Source organism: Lactuca virosa, chromosome 5, assembly GCF_052849685.1.
Source record: "Lactuca virosa cultivar CGN04683 chromosome 5, Lactuca_virosa_CGN04683_v6, whole genome shotgun sequence".
Lineage (NCBI taxonomy): Eukaryota > Viridiplantae > Streptophyta > Magnoliopsida > Asterales > Asteraceae > Lactuca > Lactuca virosa.
The window spans coordinates 348,468,071-348,493,796 of NC_136430.1; the positions used below are offsets into that span (position 1 = coordinate 348,468,071).

Here is a 25,726-nt window from a genome sequence, read left to right on the forward strand (position 1 = left end):
TATATAGGGTGAGGAGTGCATGTGAAGGATGAACACATAGACTAGAGGAGCTTAAGTGTGTGCATTTGAATATGTTCTAGAGAGAGAAACTAAAGAGAAGAACAAGTGTGTGTTAGTGTGTGTGAATCTCATGTAAAGGATCATCATCCTATTCATTAATACATTGAGATTCATATTATTCTTCTTCTCTTTCTCTTCTATTTGATCTGACATCATCCGTTTGATTGGGATTCCGCACCATCAAACGGATCTGATTGATACACAAGTAAATTAGGGACTTACAAGTGGTATCAGAGTTTGGATTGTATCAGTCATTTTTGTAAGATCTGGAGCATATTTGATCTTATTTTTGAAAGATTCTTGCGTTTTTGGATAGATCTCTGAAAATTAGGGGGGGTTTGTTCTTCGCGTTTTTGATAAAAACGAGTTTTTGATCGAGTTTTGGAGCAAAAAGAGGTGAAAAACGCTGTTTTTCACGTAATCTGCGAAGAGTTTACGGTCTTTGAAGGGTTTACGGTCGGCGGCGGCGACGACTAGGGTTTTCCGGAGTTTACGGCCGTAAACGTGTTTACGGTCGCCGGAGTTTACGGTCGCCGGAGTTTGCGGCCTCGGCTCGGAATTCGGTAGCGGCTCGGTGAAGGGCTTGAAGGACGGCTCGGTCAGCAGCAGTTTCCGGTTCGCACGCCTTCTCGGTCAGCAGCATCCTCGCACCAGGTCCTCGCCTTCGCACTTCGGACTCGCATCTCGCATCGCAGCAGCACCCTCGCATCGCAGCAGCCTCGCCTTCGGACTTCAAAAATTAAAACGGATTTCGGGGGTGCCGGGGTTCGAACTCGGGACCTCTGATTCATCAACATTTGCGCCTTACCAGTTGATCTACCAATCACCTTGTTAGAATCCTTCCGATTTTTATTCAAAACCACTCCCTGTCGCATCCAATTTCGAATTTTTGTCACTTTTAACCCCAAAATTCAATTTCTTTTCATTTTAAATTCCAATTTCAACCAAAAATTTTAATTTTTAATTTTTGACTTTTATTTTTGACTTTTTACTTTAAAGTTTGACCTTTGACTTTAAACTTTGACTTTTAAATTTTCAAATTTAGCTTTTCGGTTTGACTTTTATGTTTGACTTTTCAAGTTTGACTTTTGAGTTTGACTTTTCAAATTTGACGTTTGAGGTTGACTTTTGAGTTTTTAGTCAAAGGGCATATTTAAAAAAAAAAATGAGTTCTTCAAACGTTCCAGTCAATAAAGTTTCATGTACTCCATCTTGTGAAACTACGATTAAATTTCTTCGGGAACAAATTGATTTATTAAAAAGAGAAGTTGAGGACCTGAGATATGAAGGATATCAACTTAGAAAAGGACAGAAACCCCTAAAGGCCCAGTTAGAAACAAAAATTAAGGACTTTAAAAGAATTCAGACAGAATACAGTGAAAAATCTCATGTAAAGGATCATCATTTTATTCATTAATACATTGAGATTCATATTATTCTTCTTCTCCTTCTCTTCTATTTGATATGACATCATCCGTTTGAGTGGGATTCCGCACCATCAAATGGATCTGATTGATACACAAGCAGATTAGGGACTTACAATAGATGACGGCCACAGACTCTTCTAGATAGTCCAGTGGAGCGCTAGCAGGCTCGCAACCTGTAGGTGTTTGTGAACGATGTGTTCACCGGTGTACTCCATCCCCCTCATGGTTGCCTTTAGGACATTTATTGCTGAGGAACTCCCTTAGCAGTAGTGTCCATCCCGATGATGATCCTTAGGCTAGGTCCCTTATGATAGGTGTTTAGGGACGTAAAGTGAGGATAACGGGAACGGGTAATCGGGTTATTGTTGGTTGGTGAAATTAATAAACTTATTTATTGTGGGTTGAAAACCCTATGTGCTCACCAGGCTCCCAAGCCTGACCCACTCAGTTTCATGTATTACAGGTAGTGGCGCTCGAGCATAGATGTGATGTTTTGGATGAGGGATTACAAATATAAGCCTGTAGATATGAAATAATGTAGTAAGGCTTATATTGTACTGTTTATGCTTTTGATCTGTATCGAACATGACATCCCGAGTCTTTTAATGAAATACGTTTCCTTGGAAATGCTTTTGATAAATCTTTATCATATTTTGTTTTGGGACAAATTCCGCAACACTTTTATTTAAAATGTTACTCTGATTTTCAAACAAGCATAAACAAAAATCGGTCTTTTATGGCCGTGAAAATGGGGATGTCACACAGGGGGTGTTTGGTATCATTTGGACTTAAAATAAAAGAGTTTTGGATGGCTGGGGTTAAAAGAGTAAATTCTAGGCCTATTTTGAAAAGGAATTGTTGAGGGAGGGGCTGTTGGGTAAATTACGGATTGGACTTGAAAGGGATATTTGAAGATAGGGTAGAAATGGTAAAAGTGGGATCGAAATTGAAAGAAATGGAAGGAGGAGGGACCAAATGTGTGATTATGGAATGAAGTTATAGGGTTGGGGTATATAAACCCGTCACCCTCCATACCCTAACCCTAATGGGTGCTGTAGCCGCCAACATCACCTTAACCTCCTTTAAGTCCGGCGCCGCACCACCCTATCGCCTCCTTTCATCACCGGCGATACCACCATGCTGTTCCCGATCGGCGGACGACGACAACGACCACCGAAAGTTTCCATTCCCCTCCTTCTCTTTCACCAGCCGCCATCATGAAGCCTCATCCGCCGCCATCATGTCACCTACCGATTATGCCATCGAAACACTGCCATCACCACGTCGTTGGACGTCGTGTATGTGGCCGGAAAACCACCGGGAGGTATCGTTGTCACCATTCCTTCCGTGGCTGCTTGACCGGGAATCAAAGAAAGCCACCATTAGTTATTGCTGCTGCCGGCTGTTTCGTTCAACGCCATCCGCCGCCATGGCTATAGCTGCTGCCGTTTCTTGAACTGCTGTTACCGTCGCCAACCACCACAGTTGGGTGTTGGAACTATTTCCGGGAAAGAGTGTGTGTGAATTCTGTCGAAGGAGAGCCGTGAAGGACCACCATGGCAGCAGGCCATGGTGGTTGTTGCCGAAGACGCCACTGCTGCCGCTCTCCTGCCGGCTGCCGCCGCCATGAGTCACCAGGTAGATGGATGGGGTGCTTCTTCTTCTGATTTGCATGTGTGTCGTGTGTGTGTGTGATTTTGATGGCCGGAAATGTAAGGGACCACCATGGCCGCCAGCCATGGTGGCTGCCACCATCCAACCACCGCCCGCCGCCACAAGGCTGGTCGGGTGTGTGTGTATGAGTTCTCGTGAGTGTGTGTGTGTTTGAATATCGTGTTGTAATTTTGTATCCATCAGAATAGTAAAGAAAATCCGTCACCACCACCGTAGGGTGGTGGTTTCCGCCTCCTGCCGCCACCGGCCGCCGTGTCGGGTGGCGGTGTGCTTTGATTGCGTTTGGACCTCGTTTGGGGGATGTTTGGACAATGTTGAATCAAGGAAACCCTAATGGGCCCAAAGAACCCCTAGTGGGCCCAATGGAAGCCTAATGTGTCAATAAGGCCCAGTGTCACCTAAAAGCCCAACCAATGAACTAATGGGCTAGCATTGGGTTGGAAAACCCTAATTAGGGTTTGGAAAACCCTAAGGGCATAAAACCCTAATTGTGGGAATCGTTTGGAACACACACGAGAATTAATTATTAAACCTAAAATAATAATTAATAATCATTGGCAAACTAACTTAAGGCAATAATGGACTTAATGGATTAAGTCCTTAATGGGTTAAGTGAGAAACACTTAACCCTAACCATCATTTCATGTGAAAGCCCTAATCTCACTCGGGCCTTGAATTGGGCCTTCCTAGTGGGCTTTGGTGATTGGACTATTTGTGGGCCATCCAAGAACAAGTTAATGAACCAAAGTAATTAGATGGGCTTTAGGATAAGGCCCATGTGAGGACTTGGGCCTAATTTGGAAAATTGGGTCATTGGTGGGCCATAATTGGGCCATCATGATTATGTGATATTGGGCCATGGGAATTGTATTAGAATAATGGGATGTGCCTTAAAGAAAGACCATGTAGAGGTCTGGGCCCAATTTGGAAAATTGGACCATATGCTGGGCTTTGGTCATTATGTTACTTTTGGGCTTTTGTAGTGTGAGTTGGACCTTAGGCTTGGAACCCAATTATTAATTGGGTATTGTTTGATGTTGACAGTTTGGGAATCTGTCAACCAGCAGCTGGAGTTGTATCTGCGGGACTTCAGCATTGCCAGGTGAGTTATCCTCACTATACTAAGGGGTCTAAGGCACGAAGGCCAGCCCACTGGCTATGTTATCATAGCAGTGTTAGATGTTGAGTATGAGTTAGTGTTGCATGCTAGTGGTTATGCCAGTTAGGTAGATCTGTAGGACTACCTGTGATGTTATATGATTATTGCATGCTCAGTAGTTATGTTATATGTCGATATGTTATGTGGTATGGGTTGAGGTGATACTGCTCCGTGCGGTAACCAACAAACCCGGGAGCATTCCAGATATGGGCTAAGGGAGACTCGTACTGTGGGCTCGATGACAATCCAGATGTGAGATGTGGGCCCGGAAGGCAATCCAGACTCACACTGTGGGCCCATTGGTAATCTAGTAGGTGGAGCATTCCAGATACGAGCTGAGGGAGACTTGTACTGAGGGCTCGATGGCATTCCAGATACGAGCTGAGGGCTCGGTAGGCATTCCAGACTCGTACTGAGGGCCCAGGGGTAATCCAGCTTGTAAAGTTGTGGATCCATTTCATGCTGTTCAGTTTGTTATGATATGTTATTGGCGATATTGTTATGTGGACTGTATGTGTATCGGTATTTTGGGGGTAACTCACTAAGCTTTCGGGCTTACAGTTTTTGTTTATTGTTTCAGGTACATCAGGGGATTGTGGCAAGGCAAGGGCGGTGGCAAGGCAAGGGCGTGATCGTACAACTCCTCACTTTTATGACTTTGATTCTGGGATACTCTGATATGATACATTTTGAAAACAAGTTTTGTAATAATTAATGGATTTGCAATGTTTTTAAAAGTTCAAATTTGGCTTGATTTTATGGGTGTTACACGCTTCCCATGAGAGAACACAACACAACTCAGGCCAACTGTGTTCCTTCTTAAACATGTCCTTACCCATGGTGATGTACCAGCAATTCGAATGAAACGACGAACCCCGACTACTATTAGACACATTCTTCCATCAACCCCAATCACAATACCACACCTTGATGCACTGAACATATCCCATTATTGAGAAAAAGACCAATAAAACTTATAATGTAACACCCCGTTTATTTATTAGATAAATAAATAAATTAATGAACGAATAGTAGCCCTAAAATAAATAATTATATATAAAAGGATGGTCTCGAAAAGCTAATTGTCACAATTTTAGAAGTTAGGGGGTTAAAAGTGTAAGTTCCGGACTCAGTTATAAATATTTATGAAGACAGGGGCTCCGTGGTAATTATTTGGATTTAATTTAAAAGGAAATGAGGTGGAAGGGATGAATATGTCATAATTAAGATATTGGGGGTTGTTTGGTAAATTTTGTACCGAAGATGTAAAGGATTTTAATGCTGAGGGTTTAAATGGTAATTATCGGATTTAATTTGAAGAAGATTTCCAAAGCCAGGGTAGAAAGGGTAAATATTGGATTACATTTGAAAAGATCCTTTGGGGGAGGGACCAGAAGTGTAATTTTGCAAAAGAATTTGAGCGGTCGGGATTTATAACCCGCCACCCTTGTCATTCAAACCCTAACCCTAAGATGCAACAGCCGCCACACCATGCGAACCCTCTCCAGCCGTCACTGCCGGTGTCGAGTTCGACTGTCATTCCTCCACCCGCAACCTCACCGTCGGACGCCACCCAACAGCCCCTGTTGCCGATGACGCTGTGTGCAACCGGAGGAGCCGACGAAAACCGAAGAGTGAAGCAGAGGACATTGTCGCGCGGGCCAGGATCGATCAGGAAGCTCTCGGTTTGCCAAAAGCACCTCATTTCTTCGTTCATCCTTTCGGGTTCGACGTCAGAATCTTTGGTGCTGCCGGCAACTACTTTTGGTCGCCACCTCAACTCGTTCCAGCGCCACCGTTGCCTAGTCGATGGATTGGAGCGGTGGTCTTGCGTCGGTTATGGATATATGATGTTATTTGATCACGAGGAGTTGTATGCGAGTGTTGCTGCCGAAAATCAAGGAAAATAACCACCATGGTCGCCCGCCATGGTGGCCGCCGCTACTGCCGTCGCCACCCACCATAGGTGGGTCTTGGGTTTATTTTCGAGCAAAAAGGATGTGTGTGTTCATGTTATTTTCCGCTGGAGTGTATTCTGAAGTGAGTATGTGTGAGTTTTGTGAGGATGGAAAACCTTGGAGGCCACCACCACCACCGTGAGGTGGTGGCTGCCGCCACTTACCACCACCGGCCACCACAAGGGTGGCTGTGTGTGTGTATTTAGCATTAGTGTGTGTGTTTATTTTGGAGATTGGCATTGTAAATTGTAACAAAAAATGGAATAATGGAAAGAAAGTCAAAACCACCACCGTGAGGTGGTGTCTGCCGCCTCCTGCCGCCGTGTCGGGTGGCGGTGTGCCTTGTTTGGCTTGTGACTCGTTTGGAATGTTTGGACAAAGGGACTAAAACCCTAATGGGCCCAATGAAACCCTAATGGCCCCAATGAAACCCTAATTGATCAAAAGACCTAGCTATTGGGCCTATTGGGATAAGATGGGGTTGGAAACCCTAATTAGGGTTTAGAAAACCCTAATATTGGATTTATGGGCTTGGACTTATCGGGACCTACTTTTGGGCCATTGGAATGGAATTGTGTATTATGCCCAATCACACCATATGATTTATTTAGAAGAGTGATGGACTTAATGGATTAAATACTTAATGGGTTAAGTGAGAAATACTTAACCCTAATTGTCATTTTATGTTAAACCCTAATTTCACTTGGGTTTATTGTTGGGCCTTTCTATTGGGCCTTGATGATTGGGTTATTGGTGGGTCATCCAAGAATAATCATATGGACTAGAATATTTAGATGGACTTTAGGGTAAGGCCCATATGTGAGGGTTTGGGTCCAATTTGGAAAATTGGGTCATAATTGGGCCTTTATGATTATGTGATATTGGGCCATTTCAAATTCCAAATGTTTGGACTAGACTAATTGGTTGGGCCTTCGAATAAGACCATGTAAAGGTTTTATCCCAATTTGGAAAATTGGGCCATATGTTGAGCTTTGACTCATAGTTGACTTTTGGGCCTTTGGATTGGGCCTTGGGCTCGAATCATGCTAAGATAGGGGTAAAGCAGTCTTTTACCCCAAGCATGGACTTATGATTATGTGTTAGAACCTAATTATTAATTGGGTGTTATTTTGATGTTGACAGATTCGGGAATCTGTCAGCCAGCAGCCTCAACTTTATCCGCGGGACTTCAGCAGTGTGAGGTGAGTCTCCTCACTGTTTGTATGAGTCTAAGGCACCAATGCCGACCCATTTAGTTTATGTATGATAGGAAGACCCGGGGGTTAGCCCTAGGCATTATTCATGAAAGACCAGGAGGCGGCTCCTGGCACACAGTATGTTATTATGTATGGTAGGAAGACCCGGGGGTTAGCCCTAGGCAATATGTATGAAAGACCAGGAGGTGGCTCCTGACGCATTTTATGCTATTATGTATGAAAGAACAGGAGGTGGCTCCTGGCACACTATATGCTAATTAGCTAAGTAGAGTAGTATGTATGCTAGTTGTCTTTGTGATGCTTGCATGGAAGACCAGGAGGTGGCTCTTGTGTGACATCCCCATTTTCACGGCCAGAAAAGACCGATTTTGTTTATGCTTTATAAAAATCAGAGTACTTCTTTTAATAAAAATTTTGCGGAATTTGTTCCCAGAAAAAACATGATAAATACGTTATCAAAGCATTTCCGAAGAAATGTATTTTTATTCATTTTAAGAAATTTTGCGGACTAGTGATCTACATCTCTTTTAAATCTCTCAGTGTAATGTAACTTCATATCGACACCTGTGATACAAATAAACTGAGTGGGTCAGGTTGGGAAACCTGGTGAATACATAGGGTTTTCAACCCACAATAATATAATTATTATGTTTAAACATCAAACAATCAACCCACAATACCCATCCCCATTATCTTCTTTACTCTTAAGGATCTACCCTAAGAATCAATTATTCCTCGTTCATTCATTCCTAAGGATCATCCTAAGGAATCGGCACGAAGTCCATCGTTGTCAATGACACAGCTGTCAAGCACAGCTGCTAGTTCTATCACTTAGGCGTAGCTGCCAGAATTGTGACATTTTATGTGAGGCGCAACTACCAGTATTGTCCTTCGAGCACAGCTGCTAGGGTTATCTCGTTTATTGACAATATCGTTTTCGAGAGTCCACTCGCAATACATGTCAATGAGTTTTTTTAGAGTACACCGGTGAACACATCGTTCACAACACCTACAGGTTGCGAGCCTGCCAGTATACAGATAATATGCACATATAGCACGTAATTTATATAAAATACTTCATATCTATGTGTAAGATGAAAGTAACTATGCACTCACCTTATTAGGTGGTGACTCGGTACTTGAACAGCGCTTCGTTATCTCAAAATAATTTTTTTCCTTGACCAAAACCTAGTATAAATACCACTAGGGTTTTGTTTTAACGTTAACCGCGACTAATTAATAGTCCAGCTATTATTATTATTATATAAGCGTTAAATAACACTCAATATAACTCATAATAATAGCCCAAATAATTATTTTAAGGAGCTAATAACATTACTATAATTATTTAAAAGTTATATTAAAAATTGCGTAGGCGTAGCTCACTTACAACGAATTTTAAAGAAAACCGGGCTTTGCTCGGAGCAGCGTTTCCGAACCGAAAGACCCTTTTTCTCGGGACTCCGGGAGCCTCGGGGCTTCCTTTGGGTGTTAGGGGTTTTTCCTAGGGTTTAGGGGGGTTAGAGGGGTAGTGAGAGAAAGTAGAGAGAGAAAGAGTTGAAGAAATGAGTGAAAAATCCGAGACCCTTCGCAGCCTATTTATAGGGCCGAACTTCGGACCTACACTGCACGTACCACTCAACTACGTTGGGCGTAGTTCGGATAAGGTTGCCAGGCGTGTTCCAGCTGGCTCGCACTCGGACAGGACCCGGATAAGACCGAAGGTACGCGGGGCGTACCGGACCTCGTACGCGGGGCGTAGTGCGAAGCGACCTGGCGTGATCCGAAGGGTGCTCTGCGATCAGCGATGGACGGCTGCAATGAGGCCACATCATCCATCTCTCATCAGACTTCGTGATTTCGGTTCCAAACTTCAAAAATTCGTATCTTCCTCATACGAGATCCGTTTTTGATGTTCTTTATATCCACGCGTAGGCGGGAATGTACTCTACAACTTTCGTTTAGACTTCGTCGGCTAATTTTGATTTTATTTTAAAAATTATATTTTTAACAGGCCGGGACAAGATTGGTCCGTTAAAAATTCATAACTTCTTCATCCGACGTCCGTTTTCGTCTGTCTTTTTATCGTTATGCTACTATTAACGAGATCTTCGATTCTCGTTTAGGTTGTGTCCGCTAAAAACCGCTCGATCTAATATTCGAACTTCGGGCTATACACTGCTAAACCGAAACTTCGAAAAATCATAACTTCCTCATACGAAGTCAGATTTGGGCGTTATTTTTATGGACGCTCTCGGTTTAACGTATTCTACGACTTTCGTTTAGATCGCTAAGGCTAAAACTCGCTCTATCGTAAATTTACTATTTACGCTTCCCGGTGTCGTGCCGGTTTTGCCGTAAAACTTCGACGGGTCATAACTTCTTCGTTATAACTCGGATTTCGGCGTTCTTTATATGTACGGAAACTTTGAGACATATTCTACAACTTGGCTAAGATTATTTATTCTAAATAATCTTTTGTCGAAAAGTCGTTTTTGACCCCTATTATCTCTAAATTGACTAGCCCGGATCTACGGGCGTTACATCTTGGCACTTGTCTGTGAGACCGAGGGGGTGGCCCCCGGCTTGGCAAGAAAGACCACGTGTCGGCCCGTGTCATAATGGCAAGACTATGTTTGGCACATAGCATCTTTACTGATTATGATATATGTATGGCTCATGGTTATGTATGACAGTATGCTAGTATGTGTTTATATGCTAGACAGTATCCGGTTGAAAGAGACCGAAGGGGTAGGTCAGCACCCAGATATGCTAGGCAATATGTGTTATGTATGGTATATGATATGATGGGGGAACTCACTAAGCTTCGTGCTTACGGTTTTCAGTTTTGGTTTCAGGTACTTCGTTTTCAAAGGAAAGGAGCCGGCGATCGCAACGCATCACACTATGTTTTCCGCACATGAGATCTTTGGGATTATACTCTGATATGGTTTTATGATGACATGCTTTGATTATTGACGTACTGGTTTTGACATGATATGTTATTATGGATGCTTTCGTATACTGTTGGTTTTATAATAACGTATTTAAAAATGAAATTTTTGGCCTGTATTTTTGGGAAGTTACATATAATCTCGAAGAAGAACTCCAAAATTATCCAGAAATGCTACCAAAACCTAGGTCGAGTTAATCCAAATACCAAACCAGCCGACACGACTTGCTAAACCGAACTTGGGTAACCACGATGATACCTGCAAACTGAGCAACGTTGCCTGATATTCGATATTCCAAAAACTAAGGCCAGCTGCCATATCGAACCCACTAGAGACCTAAATTCCATGATCAAGAACTCGATAGAACACCTACACAGAGTCCAAGATACAAACTTTACTAAATTTGATTAAGGGCTGACGCATAAAACGCACCCTCCGCTGATACCGCCTGAAACCTTCGAATAACCTCAACGAACCCTGAGACCAATCAACCATTTCCCAACTCAACCAAACATAACAACCCCTATCGTGGAATAACCATGCTTCCTATGCATGATTCAAAATTAGAGTGGTTTAAGCTCCTCTATCTAGTTCCATGGAGCTACCATAAAGGAACTACTGACCACACCAAATTCCTTACCCACCAGCATCCTGCTGCGAGGACAATACACACACCTAACGACAACTTACTCTGCACCCACGATCTAACCAGACCTTAAATTCTTCGCGTCCATGGAGGACTTCGGTGGATCCCTGGGGAACAAAATGAGAAACTTCCAAATCACGAACGCTTTAATGATAACTCGCTTCTTTCCTCCATGCAGCCATAAACCCTAAACTAATATCCTACATCTGTGAACTGCAGATTACTTTGTCTCATCTATATCCCCTATTCTTTCTCCTTCCATCTTCTTCCCTTTCTCCCCCTTCCCCTCTCTTTCCTCCCATCTTTTTAAAATTTAAACTCAAGAAGACAATGTTAAAGATGTGAATTTTGAAAATGGGAGAGTAATAATATTGTTGCAAAAAGAAAAACTAAAAACTAGGGCCGTAAGTATTAATATAATATACAAAATTGAGCATATTTTTTTTGGAAACGGCAAACGATTTAGCGGAAGCCTCACCACAATATTTCAATGGTGACCCCGAGTTCGAGCTCCTATATAGGGCAAACTCGGCCCCCAATAGGATTTCCAGGGAAAACTTCCCACACATGGGGCATAATTGCAAGAGGCAAATTTAACAGGTTCAAAGATTTGAACTCCTGACCTCAAACCACGTGGGTATCAAACCCGGTGCATCAATCCTGCACAAAATTGAGCATATATACTAAACTAAAAGGGGAAATCTGCGAAAAAGTCCCAAATTTTTGGGTCAGTTTATGATCTAGTCCTAAATTAAATTTCATTAATGAAAAAGGACAGGAAACCGGCTATTATAATCACTTTAGCCCTCTTTTACTTTTTCAGCAGGTTACCTGCTGAGGTGTACGCCCAATGGACTGTTGGGGTGATGTGGCAGGGCTGACGTGGCATGGCCTTTCTTTAAAATTAAAAAAAATCAGATATTTTGGGGAAAAATGTGTGAGGGGGAATCGAACTTGTAACCTCCCTCTCTAAAACCAAGCTTTTAACCAATTGGACCACAATCCTTTTATATATTTCTTCATTCACGTTTATATGTAATGTATTGGTTAAATTTCATTATTAAATGTGGATCCCACTCATCCTTCTATTCTTCCTTATTACCTCCTTCACTACTAGTATTGCCCTTATCGAACCAATCCCATTAAATCTCTCCAGGAACTCCATTGTCAACAACCCTTCTTCTCCACTTGTTGTCCCACTTCTCCAATCATGTTGGACATCTCTACCCCTCTGTATTTTCGACGATTACACACCCAACAAGACAAGGTTCTGAAACAAAATCGGATTTCAAGCTCTAAGGTTTAGAATCAAAGTTTTCGGTGTTTTTTTTCATTTGTAAATAGCTGTACAGAAATTAAATCTTGCGTTGTTTGTTGATGCAAAATCAAACATGCATCAAAATTTATGTGTCCGGTGAAACTTTTTTTTGTATGTGTGGGTTTTCTGGCAGGTTAGGGCATAAAATGGAAAGTGGTGAGCAATTTTTGTTTCTGGCGAGATTAGGTCTTCAAATCATAGGTCCTCAGAACTCCAAAGATATGGTGGGTGGTGGCAGTGCAATAGACCGACGATCTCAAGGGCACATGTGATTTTTGCATCGATTTTCCAGTAGGATAAGGGTTAGAAGTGTAAGAGCGGCGATCTTGTCGACGATAACGGATCCTCAAATCACCGATGGTTTCAGGGTGGGCGGTGGTACTGCAAAAGACTGTTGATCTCTTTCATGGTTGTCTAGTGTTTTCCGAAATGAGTGTAGCGTTGGACCAATGGTTTCCGACCAAATAGTTGTGGTGTACCTGTGGTTTCCGGTAATATGTGGGAGGGACGGGAGTGATAGTCAGGTGATTATAGGGTTTGGGATATGGATGTTGGGCCCACATATATTATTCAACAATTTTTTACTAAGCTAATAATAATAATAAAAGCATTTAAACTAAAAAAAGGTATAAATGCCACATCAACTGCCATTTCAGCCTATCAATCCATTTGGCATGCCAGCTCAGCAGGTTACCTGTTGAAAAGGTAAAAGAGGGCGAAAGTGATTATAATAGCCGGTTTCCCGTCCTTTTTCATTAATGAAATTTAATTTAGGACTAGATCATAAACTGGCCCAAAACTTTGGGATTTTTCTGTAGATTTCCCAAACTAAAAAGTGTTAAAATTGGAACACTATGTAACACGTGGACCAATAAAAGGAAGAAAACAAACACGCCAATCAACAGATTAGCCAACCGCCATGGCAGGCCAATGGAATCCCGGATTCCGCTCATTTGTTTATTCGCCAATTTGCATAAGAGAGCAGAAATCAAAGCACACGGATTTCACATTTCAGCGATCGAATGACAGCTGGTTTAATGTTGATATAGTCGCCATAAAATACAAAAAGAGTTAAAGATATGCTACGCTTCAGATGTTTATGGTTGTCTAGTTGTTTGTCACTACCTTTTAATCAACAATTTATTCCTTCTCCAATCCTATCTTCATCTTTATCATCTTCATTAAGATCGAAAATGGCAGCGGTTTCGTACTCAACACAATCGTCATCATCATCATCAAAGAAGTTGCTGTTTCGTCAGTTATTCGAGAAAGAATCATCTACTTACACCTACCTTCTTGCCGATGCTTCTCATCCAGATAAGCCTGCTTTGGTTCGTAATTCTCCTTTTCGATTGTAAGATGAAACTCAATTATGCTTATTTGATTGTAATTTCAACTGATATTTGTTGTTCGTACTACTTTGGGATCAAATCTCCAATTCCTAATTAAATAGAACTTAGGGTTTGGAATTTGGAATCGAAGCTACCTTAACTAATGTTGCCGTGGTTCCTGTTACTAGCTGTTGAGTTGAAGTCCCCAGTTACTCAAAGTCCACTGGACAGTGTTAATTTGCTCACAATTTGATGTTCCTAAATTGCGTTTCCCTTTTAAGATAGGAATTAAGAATTAATGATCAAATGTAGGTAAACTTGTCTGAACTGACAACTTTTTGGGACTAAGAGAGTATCAAATTTTGCGTCCATCTGTTAACTTCCTGCAGTTTTTATTCAATAACGAAATGCATAAGAGAGGATATTATATTTGTATTCAACTTAAACATTCAGCTATTTGATATTTCATTGATGGACATACAAGACTTTGATCAAAGAAGGCAAGTCCGTTTTTTAATTTGATTCTAATTGCTGGAGAACTTTCCTTGAGGCTTTACTAGTATCCTTAAAGTTCTACAGGTCAATCCAGTTATAGATGAATTTGTACAGATTGAACACTAGGAGGAATGGATTATTCTGTAAAAGATACAGAATTACTGATACAATGTTATTTAGAGCACCATTAGAAAGTTACTTACTTTTAAGATAAGGAATTTATTTGATGTTGCAGTTGGTTGACCCTGTAGATAGGACAGTGGAAAGGGATCTTTCTCTTGTAAAAGATCTGGGGTTGAAACTTGTATATGCTATCAACACCCATGTGCATGCAGATCATGTCACTGGAAGTGGACTAATCAAGGTATAAAAGTATAAAACAGACCTCACTAAATTTTCTCTTTTCTTCCTCATCAAGAAACTGTAACAGACAATCATCATATATGCAGACAAAAGTTCCTGGTGTCAAATCCATCATTTCCAAAGCAAGCAAAGCATCAGCAGATATTCTTGTTGAAGCTGGTGATAAGATCCAATTTGGTGATCTTTACTTGGAGGTAACAACCCATATTCTTTCTACTAATTTCCTAAAAGTTTTATTTTTGTCAAATCTTTAACTAAAATTAATTATCATTTTCTTCAAGGTTCGTGCAACTCCAGGGCATACAGTAGGCTGTGTTACTTATGTTACAGGAGATGGAGCTGATCAACCTCAACCAAGAATGGCTTTTACTGGTGATGCTGTTTTAATACGTGGATGTGGAAGAACAGATTTTCAGGTACACATTTTTAATAGCAAAATAAATAGGGAAACAAAAAAAATTCGTCAAGCATTGATTATTTTTATAATATTGCAGGGTGGAAGTTCACAGCAGCTATATGAATCTGTCCATTCACAGGCAAGAACATGGAAATTGACAACTGAAAGATGGAAGAATTAGTAGTATGCATTTTGTTGCTGATTTTATTTTTTTAGGTTGAAATTAAATACTTTTGTTGTCATCTATCCATCCAGATCTTTACATTGCCAGAGGACACATTTATTTATCCTGCTCATGATTACAAAGGGTTCACGGTTAGTACAGATAATTTCATTTTCTTTCTCTTTTTAAAAAAAAAAAAACAATTGTATACAGAAAGTAGATGTTCATAGAAACTCTTGATCTTCATTCTTCAGGTTAGCACTGTGGGAGAAGAGATGCTGTATAACCCCCGACTTACTAAAGATGAGGTACCTTGTTGCTATTTGTTTACATCACATCTAATAATATTTGAGATTTGTATTTTTGTTATGTATGAATAAAAGATCTTGTTTTGGTTTGTTTATACTAATTTCACCTTTTGTTTTTTCAGGAAACATTCAAAAGCATCATGGAAAGTAAGTAGATTAGTGTACTAATGTTATATTTAAGAGTAAATTACTTTTTTTGTTATATCTGATTTTTGCAATTATGGTCCCTTTAAAAGTTTTCTAGTGCAATTTTGGTTATTGTTTGTTTTTGTCCATGTTCCAAATAAAATGGTCTTTGAGTATAGATTATTTTTGCAATTATGGCCCCAAAAATATTGTCATTTTATTTGGAATACGGACCAAAATCGTTTCAAAACCTCAAATAAGGACCAAAATTGCAATAGAAAACTTTTGGAGACCAAAATCGAGAAAATCAGCTATACTTATGATAAAAAAAATGTAATTTACTCTATATTTGATGATAAAATTTAAAAAAGTAGATGAGTTAGAGAAATATTGTTACTACAAAACTAAGTAGGAAAATAACTAAAAAGATATAATACTACTTTTTAATGCATACGAATATGCGAATATCTATTTCTAATTAAATTCTTGTTAACAGATTTGAAGTTATCGTATCCAAAGATGATAGATGTTGCAGTCCCAGCAAATATGGTTTGTGGGTTACAAGATGTGGAGTCAAAAGCTGCATGATAATTGATAATACTTGTATTATGCCTTACTATACAAGATCGAACTGCGTATAGGAAAAAATAAAATATAGATTTGTAAATAAGAAGTTTGCGAAATTCGCAGCTTTAACTTTCACGCGTCAATGGATGTTTTAAGACTTGTTGTAACTCGATGAGCATAAGCTATATATGTAATGTGTCGAGAAGAAACGAGAATAATCAAACACACACACACACACATAAAAAGACACAATATTTACGTGGTTGATATGACCTACGTCTATGGGCATGAGAGAATATTCTTATTCACAAGCTTGAAATCAGTATTACACAGTATAGTACAAAACCATTGAAACCCTAGCTATCAAGCATTATATATTGGCAAGTACAATGTAAGCCCTAGCTAAAACCGTGTTAGGCCTCTATTCCACGAGTTGATCGACAACCAAGCTAATAGTCTGTCAGCTAATGGTCAATTGATCAAATGGTCAACCGCCTCTGATCATTTGATGGTTTTCAATTTATCAAGTCACATTTAACGATCTCCACCTTCACTTGTGTAATAAACCAAAAAACTAAGAATCCTACTTCCCTTGCTAATTTGCCTCGTATGATCTTAACTCCTATAAACATCTACTAAGTCCAAGCAAAGCTTGAACTTCTCAATAGGCAACGAATTTTTCAACATATCAAATGGATTCTCCTTGGTGAAAACCTTTATTCTTCCAAAACATCCCTGATGCAGCCTCACATCAATATGTTTGGTCTTTTCGCGATAGACCGATTCTTTGCAAGATACAAAGCACTTTGATTATCACAAAACAATATATGTTTCTCCACCTTCAAACCAAGACTCTGAACGATAACATGTAACCATATGCACTCCTTTATTCCATCGATCATTGACCATAATACTCTGCTTCAGTTGTAGACAATGCAACAATAGACTTCAATGTTGACTTCCAACTTATAACATATTTCAATAAAGTGAAGATATAACACGTCAGTGATCTTCTTCTCACCATATCACCACTATGGCCCGAGTCTGCATATCCAACCAAGTCATTATTTCGAATGTTAGCACCATACACCAGGAAAATATTAGTCATTCCCTTCAAGTATCACATAATCCATTTGATTTGACCGCTTCCATGTGAGCTTTCCCCAAATTACTCATAAACTTGCTTATCACATTAACTGCATGAGCCAAATCAGGTCTAGTATAAACCATAAAATACCTGAGACTTCCAACAACACTTGAATATTGGACTATACTCATGTAATCTTTTTACTCATTTGTGGTGGGTATAGTGCTTTGATCAAGTTTAAAATGTGCTGCAAAAAAAGTTCAAACATGTTTGGAATGATCAATATAGAACGATTGTAACACTTTCTCAATGCAGTTTTGTTGTAAAATGTATATCAACATGAGTTACAAACTCCACATGATCTTTTACGTGAGTACTTGCGATCACTCGGAGGGTATAAAAAATTTGCTTATGACACAACCGATTCGTGAGAGAACTGTTCTGATCCTTATCACAAAGTTTCACTCAAAGTCTAATAGCAGTCGTTTGATCGACAACCTCTCGTAATACTTCAACCATCAAACTTAAAAATATAGCTTTATTTTTAATGTATCATCCATGTCTTTCGGTAATTTTTCTTCTCCTTCCAAAGCAGCTTCACAACCCTATTGAACCAGAAAAGCCCTCATCTTCACCTTCCATAAAAACAAATTCGTTCAAACATTAATTTTCTCCAACTCAAATTTAATCGATAGAGCAAACCGTAGCTCTGATACCACTTTTCAAACGAGAATAATCACACATACACACACACAAATACAATATTTACTTGGTTCGGTCGATATGAACTACGTCTATAAGCAGGAGGGGGTATTCTTATTCATAAGCTTGAAATCGGTATTACAATACAATACAAAACCATTTAAACCCTAGCTATCAGCCATTATAGATAGGTAAAATACAATGTAAACCCTAGATAAAACCGGGTTGGGCTTCTATTCCACTAGCTCCACTAGCTGGCCGACAACTAGGCTAATAGTCTTATCAGTTGATGGTCCACCAACAAGTAGTCAACCGAGTAATGGTCAGCGAACTAGTGGTTATCCAACTACTGTTCATTCAGCCACCGATCATCCAACTACTAGCCAACTAGCTATCGGTCAGCTTGTTGATGATTTTTAATTTTCAAGTCACATTTAACATTTTGTGTTATTTGTCATGTAATTCCTGGGGGACTTTAAAGGCCATAACTTGTACATATAGCTCATGTTAGACATGTGCAAGCAATCAAAGAAGACAAGAAAAACCGATACAAAGAATTTACGTGTTTCGGTCGATATAACCTATAATACTTATATCAGAAAACTCTAATATGTCCATATCGTGGGGTCTCTGCCTGCACATCCTATGAGATAAGTGTTTGTTGTGTACGACTTCAGATATAACGACCCCCAACCAACTCCAAACACTTATTCATTCAAAATTGCCATTCGGATTACTTCACTTTGTTATGCGTTGTGTTACTTATTTTATTAATCCATTCGACATGGACATTATACGTGGACATGTATATTGTAGAGTAAATTACACGAATGGTCCCTATGGTTTGGAGTAAATTGCATGTTTGGTCACTAACTTATTTTTTTTTAACTTGGACGGTCCCTACTATATATTTTTGTTGCACGTTGGGTTGTGACATCCCCAATTTCACGGCCAGAAAAAAACGATTTCGTTTATGCTTTTTAAAATAATTTCAGAGTAATCATTTGATTAAAAGTGTTGCGGAATTTGTTCCCAGAAAAACATGATAAATATGTTATCAAATCATTTCCGAAGAAATGTATTTTATTCACTTAAACCATTGGGATGTCATTGTCAATACAAAAACATAAACATAAACAAAACTTACATTCGTTTACACTAGTGATCTACTTCTCTTTTAATCTCTCGGTGTAAAGCAACTTCGTATCGATACCTGTGATACAAATAAACTGAGTGGGTCAGGCTTGGGAGCCTGGTGAGCATATAGGGTTTTCAACCCACAATAAATAATAAACTTATTAAGTTCTCAATCAACAATAAATTTATTAATTTCATCAACCAAAATAACCCTAATTACCCATTCCCATTATCCTCACTTTACGTCCCTAAAACAACTATCATAAGGGACCTAGCCTAAGGATTATCACTAGGGGTGACAACATTGCTTTGGGGGTTCCTCAGCAAGTTATGTCAAATAAAACAAACATCGGGGTGACAACATTGCTTTCCCTCAGCAAGTTATGTCAAACAAGACATCCTAACATAAAACAACCAACAAGGTGACAACATTGCTTTCCTTCAGCAATTTATGTCAAATAGGCACGAAGTCACATCGTCGCCGTGTGCTAGTCCATAGCTCTTATTCATCGACGGTATTTCCCACGGGAGTTTTCCCCGCAATACATGTCAATGGGTTTTCCATACAGCTGATGAACATACTTAAGGGGTTTCCCCAGCCTTACATGCCCTAAAGGCACTCATGAGGGGAATAGAGTACAACGAATGAACACTTAAGTCCATTAACACCTACAGGTTACGAGCCTGCTAGTGTTCCACAGACCATCAAAACAGTCCATGGTTGTCATCCATACTCTGCTGAATGACGGGGGTTTTAGAGTACAACGAATGAACACTTAAGTCCATTAACACCTACAGGTTGCGAGCCTGCTAGTGTTCCGCAGACCGTCTAGAACAGTCCATGGTTGTCATCCCTACTCTGCTGAATGACGGGGGTCAACGTTGGGTAAGGGCTTTTCTCATATTGCACCACTCACGCCAACATCTGGGTAAAAGCTTTTCTCATATTTCACCACTCACTCTCAACTCATGATCTATATCACTGATCATCTCATCTATCCAACTCACCTTTCATCACACACCCACTATTTAACTCATGATCTATATCACTAACTCATGAAGCTTGTCCAATCACTTCATAAAAGAACAAAAACTCCAAAGCTCTTCCAAATAAAAGTATAGGGAAAATACTGATAAAGTACTCCCGTACGCTCCCGTACCCCGACACGTAATAGTGTCAAAAGGAAGAACTAATGGATGAACACATAGTTCAAAAACACCTAATGAACATATAGTTCAAGAACACTTTATGAACATATAGTTCAAACATACGTACCGATTACAAGTCTACTAACGTTCCACTGGACTATCTAAAATAGTTTGTGGCCGTTGTCTATACTCTGCTAGATGACTAGATCATCTTAAATATCGATACCTCTCATCACTTTTATTTTATCACACATCATCTAATTCATCTACCCATGTTTTACCCAACATATTTGTAGATAAAAATATATATACAGTTTAAAACTTGTATAAAACATCAATTCACCAGTCACCTCAAATAAACAATTAATATATTTACACATAGCACGTATTTTAAGGTAAATACTTCATATCTATGTGTAAGGTGAAAGTGACTACACACTCACCTGATTTAATGAAAATCGGGCAGCATTTCGTTTCCTAAAACGATCGTTTCTAATAAAACCGGGAGTTTTATTGAGAAACCGGGCTCTGCGAGGGTCGGGCTTCGAAACCGAAAAAATAAATTTCCCGGGCTTCTCGGGCACTCCGGGACGTGTTCCGGGCGTTGGAATTGATCTCGGGGCATCGGGGGTGGTCAAAATAACCAAAATATTGAAAAAGGGGCCAAAATTGCCAATTTTCCAACTTTAGCCGGGAGGGTTCGCACCCTCCTATTTATAGTGTCCGAAGCTGCTGATCCAAGGGCTGAGAAGCCTCCACGCGTCAGCAGATCCGAAGAGGGCAGATGGCTTCGCACGTGGCCTGCGCATGCGAGGGCCTCGTTGGCGTCTTCTTAGTGGACTGAAGCCTGGGTCCGAGGGTCGGGTCCGAAGCAGGAGGAAAGGGTGACAGCTGGTGCGAAGATCGGACACGCGACAAGCTTTGCGAGGTTCGAACTAGGCTGCACACGCGTCGCTCCTCGGATGCGCCACAGCTCCGGATGACTCAGCAATTCTCGGACACGTGGCATGCTCTAAGCGAAGGTGACGTGGCAAAAACGTGACTATGCGAATTTTCTCGATTTTTGTGCAAAAACTTCTAAAATCCATAACTTTCGCATACGAGTTCCGTTTTTGACGTTCTTTATATGCATGCGTAGGTAAAATTACGCTCTACAACTTTCGTTTAGACTTCGTCGGCTAATTTTGACTTTAATTTTTATATTATTATTTTTAACAGACCGGGACAGGAAATCCGTTAAAAATTCATAACTTCTTCATCCGACGTCTGTTTTCGTCAGACTTTTTACCGTTGAGCTACTAATGACGAGACCTTCGATTCTCGTTTAGGTTGTGTCAGCAAAAAAATCACTCGATCTAAAATTCGAGTTTTTAGCTGTCTACTGTTAAGCTGAAACTTCGAAAAATCATAACTTCCTCATATGAAGTCAGATTTGGGCGTTCTTTTTATCGAACTTCTCGGTTTAACGAATACTACAAGTTTCGTTTAGATTACTAAGGCTAAAAAGTAGTTTATCAAAAACTCACTTTTTACGACATTCGGCCCCGTGCCGGTTTTGTCGCGAAACTTCGACAGGTCATAACTTCTTCGTTATAACTCGGATTTCAGCATTCTTTATATATCCGTAATCCTTGTCACGCCCACTACAAGTTTCTTAATAGATATCGGCTTTATCTAATATTTAATTTTGACGCTCATTTTTATTCTTAATTAATTAAACCCTAATAATTAAGCATAAAACACATAATTCACATAAAATTCACATAATTCTTTTTCATTTCTTCTAAATGAGTTACAAAGGTTAACCTAGACCATCATGTCAATATTAATGCCTAGCCTAGAAACACGGGCGTTACAACTCTCTCCCCCTTAGAATGATTCCGTCCCCGGAATCACACATTAGCAAACAAATACGGGTAGCGACTCCTCATGTCACTCTCCGTTTCCCAGGTGAGATTTGGCCCATTCGTATGTTTCCAACGCACAAGCACTAAATCGACCATTTTTATATCACAACTTCCTAGTCTTACGGTCAACGATTGCCTCAGGTTCTTTAATCAACCTCTTGTTTTCGTCCAACCTTAATTTAGAAATGGGTATTATGTCGAGCACTTCTCCCGTAAATTTTCTCAAATAACACACATAAAAGGTGTTATGAATACCCTCCAGTTCTTCCGGTAATTCTAGCTTGTAAGCTTGATTCCCGATTCTCTGAAGAACTTTAAATGGTCCAATAAACCTTGGACTCAACTTTCCCCTTCTACCAAATCCTATAAGTCCCTTCCACGGCGAGACTTTAAGTAAAACCGAATCTCCAACTTGGAATGATATCGGTTATCTTTTCTTGTCAGCATAGCTCTTTTGAGCAGCTAACCTCCTTTCCCTAATCACTTTCAACTTTTCAGCAGTCTGATGGACTATTTCAAGTCCCCTAAACTGCTTTTCCCCAGCTTCCAGCCAACATGACAGCATTCGACACTTTTCCCCATACAAAGCGTGATAAGGTGCCATCTTGATGCTTGAGTGGAAACTATTACTATAGGAAAATTCTACTAGAGGTAAGTGTTTACCCCAGTTACCTTGGAATCCCAGGGTACATGCTCTCAGCATATCCTCCAATGTTTGAATTGTTCGTTCGCTCTTACCATCGGTTTGTGGATGGTAAGCTGTATTCAAACACAACTTGGTACCCAATTCCTCTTATGGACTCCTCCAAAACCTTGAGGTAAAATGGCTGTCACGATCGGATACAATCGTTAACGAAACACCGTGAAGCCTCACACTTTCCTTCACATAAGAATTCGCAAGTTTATCCATAGATCATTTCTCGTTGGCTGCTATGAAATGCACACTCTTAGTGAAGCGATCAACGATCAGCCAAATCATGTCATGACCGTTCCTTGTTCTGGGCAGTTTAGTCACAAAATCCATAGTGATACCTTCCCATTTACCCATGGGTACATGTAAAGGATCTAAACTCCCATACAGCTTCTAATGTTGTGCCTTAACCCTAGCACAAGTTACACACTCAGCCACATACTTAGCAACATCGAGCTTCACCATCGGCCACCAGTAATAGGGTTTTAGATCCCTATACATTTTCGCACTGCCGGGATGAATCGAGTACATGGTTTTGTGAGCTTCTTCCATCAAAAGACCTCTTATTCCTCCCATCCTAGGTATTCAAATCCTACCTTTGAATACCTTTAGTCCTTGACCGTTTGTATCAAACACCAACGTTTTATCCCAAACGTTCCTCCTTTCAGTCATTTTTCTCTAAAGCTTCCTCTTGAGCTTTCTTTTATACTTCCCACGATTGTAGAGACAACTTCAATTCTCAACACTCTTGGCCTTTTCTTTTCAAGATTCACCTTCCGACTGAGAGCATTAACAACAACATTTGCTTTACCAGGGTGGTAAAGTATCTCACAGTCGTAGTCCTTGAGTAACTCTAGCCAGCGCCGTTGCCTCATGTTCAATTCCTTCTGATTAAAGAGATATTGAAGACTCTTATAATCAGTGAAAAGTTTGCATTTAGTACCATAAAGATAGTGCCTCCCTATCTTTAAGGCGAATACTACCACTGCCAACTCCAAATCATGAGTGGGGTAGTTCTTTTCATACTCCTTCAATTGCCTCAATGCCTACGCTATCACTTTATCCCTTTGGGTCAGAACACAACCTAACCCAACTTCTTTAACAACGAACGCGATACTTCTATTGATCGCTTTGATCAGCCTTTACTTCAATTCGGCTTTAAGTCAACTGCTACATCGAACTTGGTTTTCTGAACCACGTAACAAACTCATCGTAGTCGGACTTAATTTGATATGACCACTAGGGTCGGAATAACAATCATCTTCTTAGTCATTACCGAAACGATGGTAACGACAGACTAGAATAAGACGGAATCAATTACGAGTTCCTTGGTAACCTTGTGACTTTCCCTTATCCAAGTGTGAGTCCTGTGCTTCCAGTAGTATAGATCTCTACTACTATTCACACCTACTCATACTCGTCCCAAGTACTGTCTCGCAGTCCCCAAGTCCTAAAATCACAAAACAATTTAACACATACAAATGTGTCCAATTAATCATAGAATTTCCCTAGACTCTACTAGGACTTCTTCCATGCGTATCTTCAGTAATCAATTCTACTTCAACTTGGTTGGTGATGGAAATTCCAAACGATGGAACAACTTCAAGAGATTCACCAACCATTCATCATCCTGCCAATCGGAGGTGTACTTCAGACGTACCGTACCCCTCTAAACGTTCCGTTATTTTATTAGACATATTCTAAAGGCAAGATACCACTCTTATGATATCTTTTGATAGGTATCATTCACTATCATAAGCTTTTCATTTCCTCCATCTATTCAATTCTCTACGAGTCTTTATCATAACGTTTTGTACACCCAAGCAGACGTTCGGTGTACCAGGCGAGAATTTAAGATAGGAAAGCTTTATTTACGATAAACGTATAAATCTCCTTATCACTTCGAAACGTTTACATGTTAGTTCTAATCTCGTAATCATACGCTTAGAATCCTACACACATAAGGTTTCCAGATCCGGTCGGCAACAGACCATAGATCCGAACAAATAATAGCATCATTATAGCTATAACACAAAACATTTAGCACATAAAAGCATTTTAGGCGTCCTTCCTAAAATAAACTAGTGCTCGTGTCAATTTAGGTGTACTACCTAAAATATAATAGACACACTCAACTCACAATCATCGCTTAGCATTCTAAGTTTAAGTCTAGAAATCCTACAATTTCTTAGTTCGCTTAAACTAATGCTCTGATACCAACTGTGACATCCCTAATTTCACGGCCAGAAAAAAACGATTTCGTTTATGCTTTTTAAAATAATTTCAGAGTAATCATTTGATTAAAAGTGTTGCGGAATTTGTTCCCAGAAAAACATGATAAATATGTTATCAAATCATTTCCGAAGAAATGTATTTTATTCACTTAAACCATTGGGATGTCATTGTCAATACAAAAACATAAACATAAACAAAACTTACATTCGTTTACACTAGTGACCTACTTCTCTTTTAATCTCTCGGTGTAAAGCAACTTCGTATCGATACCTGTGATACAAATAAACTGAGTGGGTCAGGCTTGGGAGCCTGGTGAGCATATAGGGTTTTCAACCCACAATAAATAATAAACGTATTAAGTTCTCAATCAACAATAAATTTATTAATTTCATCAACCAAAATAACCCTAATTACCCATTCCCATTATCCTCACTTTACGTCCCTAAAACAACTATCATAAGGGACCTAGCCTAAGGATTATCACTAGGGGTGACAACATTGCTTTGGGGGTTCCTCAGCAAGTTATGTCAAATAAAACAAACATCGGGGTGACAACATTGCTTTCCCTCAGCAAGTTATGTCAAACAAGACATCCTAACATAAAACAACCAACAAGGTGACAACATTGCTTTCCTTCAGCAATTTATGTCAAATA

The 25,726-nt window shown here is 39.9% G+C and overlaps 1 protein-coding gene and 1 long non-coding RNA gene across 4 annotated transcripts; both read left to right on the top strand.

The window, feature by feature from the left end:
• Positions 1–5,796: 5,796 nt before the first annotated feature.
• LOC145116261 (uncharacterized) lies at positions 5,797–10,496 on the top strand. 3 transcript variants are annotated; one of them, XR_013711955.1, is made up of 3 exons: positions 5,797–6,360; positions 7,422–7,480; positions 10,354–10,496. It is a non-coding gene; the product is annotated as an uncharacterized LOC145116261 (long non-coding RNA). The 3 variants fall into 3 exon arrangements; XR_013711953.1 differs by having other exon boundaries at positions 5,797–6,286; XR_013711954.1 differs by lacking the exon at positions 10,354–10,496 and having other exon boundaries at positions 5,797–6,286; positions 7,422–7,755.
• A 2,860-nt stretch (positions 10,497–13,356) lies between these two features.
• Positions 13,357–16,330, top strand: GLY3 (glyoxalase II 3). The gene is made up of 9 exons (XM_079053437.1): positions 13,357–13,744; positions 14,475–14,603; positions 14,689–14,796; positions 14,884–15,018; positions 15,097–15,138; positions 15,255–15,314; positions 15,417–15,470; positions 15,593–15,617; positions 16,093–16,330. The coding sequence occupies exons 1-9, from the start codon at positions 13,493–13,495 to the stop codon at positions 16,182–16,184; spliced, it is 897 nt and encodes a 298-aa protein (XP_078909563.1). The 5' UTR covers positions 13,357–13,492; the 3' UTR covers positions 16,185–16,330.
• The last annotated feature ends 9,396 nt before the right edge of the window (positions 16,331–25,726 follow it).

Excerpts from the sequence above, each read along its gene's own strand:
- GLY3 (XM_079053437.1), top strand. The coding sequence starts at position 13,493 with ATGCTACGCTTCAGATGTTTATGGTTGTCTAGTTGTTTGTCACTACCT. Across the intron at positions 15,315-15,416 it reads ATGATTACAAAGGGTTCACG|GTTAGCACTGTGGGAGAAGA; the intron begins GTTAGTACAGAT and ends TTCATTCTTCAG. Across the intron at positions 15,618-16,092 it reads ATTCAAAAGCATCATGGAAA|ATTTGAAGTTATCGTATCCA; the intron begins GTAAGTAGATTA and ends TCTTGTTAACAG.